Consider the following 3458-nt stretch of genomic DNA (forward strand, 5'->3'; position numbering starts at 1 on the left):
AATTCCTAGATAGGAGTTTATTTTGTGCTTCACCCCTTGCCATGTTTAACAACATTTAATATTGCCGTGTTAACAAACAGGAGTGAACTAAATAATTAAATATGGATTTCCGTCAATATGCAACTCGTTGCATATTGAGCTTCACTTAATGTGTAGCGTTTGACTATTGTGAATTGCCATGCCGTGCCTTGCATATTTGAAAATGGACATGCATCATATTAGGGTATGCATCATGTCGTGCATGTGCCGTGGTGATTATCGTGTGTTGATTCTGGTTTCCGGTTTGCTTCGTCCCGATAGAGTTCTGCAAGCGTGTTGGAATGTGAGGATCCGTTCGACTACGTCGGTTCATCTACTTCATGGAGTCGTTCTTCTTCCAAGTGGGATCTCAGACAAGATGATCATTTCCCTAGATACCATTACTATCATTGCCATGCTAGTTGTTTCGTTGCTATCGCTATGTCTCGTTGCCTACCACCTGTTAAATGTCAGCCTCTCAACATTGCCATGAAACCTTCAACCTTCTACAACCTAGCAAACCACTGGTTGGCTATGTTACCACTTGCTTAACCATTTGATAGCATTGCTAGTTGCAGGTGTAGTTGCTTCCATGTGATAACATGGGTTCCTTGTTATATCACCATATTAATTGCTAATTAATTTAATGCACCTATATACTTGGTAAAAGGTGGAAGGCTCGGCCTTTCAAGCCTGGTGTTTTGTTCCACCTTTGCCGCCTTAGTTTCGGATACCGGTGTTATATTCCATATTTGAGCGCTCCTAACATGATCGGGGTTGTTATGGGGACCCCCTTGATATTTTGTTTTAATGTAAAACTGGTCTGGCAAGGCCCAACTTTGGTACTACATTTGTCTAATAACCTAATAAAATTGCATAGGGACTTTCCGGACCCCGTGGATAATTAATCAACCCCCGGGCCAGTGCTCCGCATGAGTGCTGGTCCAAACCGGGCGATGTCCGGCGCCCCCTGCTCACCCGGGGTTTAGCCAACCCAACATCTTTCCCATCCGATCGCGCCCTGAGAATGAGATATGCGGCTCCTATCGGGATCGTCGGCACGTTGAGCGGCCTTGTTGGATTAGTTTTACCTTTTACGAAATATCTTGTGCATTGGCATTCTAGTGATGCTTTGTGTAATCTCAGAGTTCAGGCTTTCCACTAAGGAGTCCGACGAGATCGCGAGTTTCGTGATCGAGGATTTCTATGCGGCTTGTGATCATTTGTCATGGACTAGTTGGAGCACCCCTGCAGGGTTAAATCTTTCGGAAAGCCGTGCCCGCGGTTATGTGGCAATGTGGAAACTTTGTTTAACACCCGGTTCTAGATAACTTGAAGTAAACTTAACTAAAACTTGCCAACTGAGTGTGTAACCGTGACTGTCTCTTTCGTGACCTCCTTCTTCGATCGAGGACATGGTGGGGTTATGTCTGACGTAAGTAGATGTTCAGGATCATTCATTTGATCATCAGTAGTTCACGTCCGCTATGCGTAGATCATTTCCTTCTTTTATTCTTGTACTTGTAAGCTAGCCAGCTCAAATAAATGCTTAGTCGGTTGCTGCAGCCTCACCACTTAACCATACCTCATCCATTAAGCTTTGCTAGTCTTGATACCTTTGGAAATGAGACTGTTGAGTCCCTGCAGCTCACAGATTACTACAACACCAGTTGGAGGTACATGTAAAGTGATATTAAGACATGAGCCCGACGATTGTGCATTTGGAGTTTCTTCTTCTTTCTCTTCGTCGATCTAGGATGAGTTCCAGGCCGGCAGCCTGGGATATCAAGGATTGACGTCGTTCTTTTATCGTTTGTTTTCGTCTGTAGTCGGACCCTGCTCTTCATAATGATTATTGTATGTATTGTATTGATGTGACACTGATGTAGCTTGTGGCGAGTGTAAGCCAATTCCATATACTCATCTCTTCAGTACATGTACTTGTAACGATATCCATTCTTGCGAAATGATGAGATGCGCTTCTATCCCTGTCGAGCCCCTCGTGCCAAAATAAGGATAGGACCGCATGTTGGGCGTTTCATCTAAAGGCGAGGACGGAAGGGGAGATAGCGGAGAGATGAATCAACCGCACCTTGAGAGTTGAGACGTGGGGATGCATATCCATCCTTGTTTATCGCCGACGTCGCCTTGAAGTCGGGCGGGCACCCACGGGCCTTGGTAGCCGGAGGAGAGAGGGTTAGGAGACACGGACGGGGACGGGGAGGGGGGGGGACCAAGGGCACGATACCGGATCCTTGGTAGTAGATCGGGGCCGGCAGCGAGTGCCGTCGCGGGGCAGGAGGGAGACGGCACATGGGGACGGGCATCGCTGGGGAGATGAATAGGGAAGAAGCACCGCGGGTTGAGTATTCTAGAAGAAAAGCGGTTTTGTGCAAAAATGAATCGCTTTTCAGATATTCATTTAAATAGGGACTGCGGATTGAATCCTCGAAAATGGAGGGACTTTTCTACAAAACCGCCGCGACGGTTTTCCAAAAAACAATAACCGCTTTAGTATTATATATATATATATATATATATATATATATATATATATATATATGTAAAGAACTCCACGAAATGTCATGCATTATGACAAATTGAATTACATATAATAATAAGTATTGGGAAAAGAATTACATATAATAAATAAATAAATGATATAGTTTACTATACAGAGAATCATGCAGGCATGATCAATCACGAGAAAAAGGAGAAAGAGGGAAAATTATAATGGCGCCATTGCGTGGCGCTGTCGTTGTTGACTAGAAGAAAAGCATCAAACCAGCCACGACGGCGCCTAGCCCTAGCGCTAGCACAGGCTCAGAACCAGCCTGAGGCGCCGAGCTCGCCGGTGGCGTTGTCTGTCTGCACCGTTGCCTCGCCCCTCTCCCTCGGCATCTCACTACCTTCGACTCGACGTTGACCTGTATCTTCATGCCACCGGCGCAGTGCCCGGGCAGGCCGCAGATGAAGTACCGGGTCCCGACGGCGGCGAGCGGGATTACGTCGTTGCCGCTCGGGAACGTGGCGATGGGACTAGAGCTGCTGCAGTTGTCGTAGGCCGTCTTGGTCACCTCCACCACGTTGTGCGTTGCAGCGGGGTACTGGAACCGGAGCTCGTCGCCGGTGTAGAACCTGATGCTGGAAGTCCATTGGGTGTAGTTTGTTCGGAGGTCCCACGATCCGGCCGGTGCGCCGACTGTGTAGCTGGCGCCGAGCGCCGTGCCGAACAGCGCCGCGGTGGTCAGTGCGGCAACAAGGAGAGCTCTGATAGCTGCCGCCATGGATGAATGCCGAGCGACTAGTAGCTCTAGCAGTTGAGGAGATGACCCAAGAAGGGTTGGAAATGTTGAGAACTTGAGATGGTCGAGGGGCGTAAGTTCGAAGTCCGAGGGTCTGGACTCTGGCCTGGTTGTGTTGTAGGAATGATGATACTC

At 47.7% G+C, this 3458-nt stretch overlaps 1 protein-coding gene across 1 annotated transcript; it reads right to left on the bottom strand.

Annotated features, from left to right (window-relative positions):
- Window positions 1-2608: 2608 nt before the first annotated feature.
- On the bottom strand, window positions 2609-3458 carry LOC123410984 (uclacyanin 1-like). The gene has a single exon (XM_045103904.1). The coding sequence runs from the start codon at window positions 3303-3305 to the stop codon at window positions 2784-2786; it is 522 nt and encodes a 173-aa protein (XP_044959839.1). The 5' UTR covers window positions 3306-3458; the 3' UTR covers window positions 2609-2783.

This window comes from Hordeum vulgare, chromosome 7H (assembly GCF_904849725.1).
Source record: "Hordeum vulgare subsp. vulgare chromosome 7H, MorexV3_pseudomolecules_assembly, whole genome shotgun sequence".
In the NCBI taxonomy this organism is placed as follows: Eukaryota; Viridiplantae; Streptophyta; class Magnoliopsida; order Poales; family Poaceae; genus Hordeum; species Hordeum vulgare.

What these genes read in the sequence shown, in the direction of transcription:
- LOC123410984 (XM_045103904.1), bottom strand. Translation starts at nt 3,305, where the DNA reads ATGGCGGCAGCTATCAGAGCTCTCCTTGTTGCCGCACTGACCACCGCG.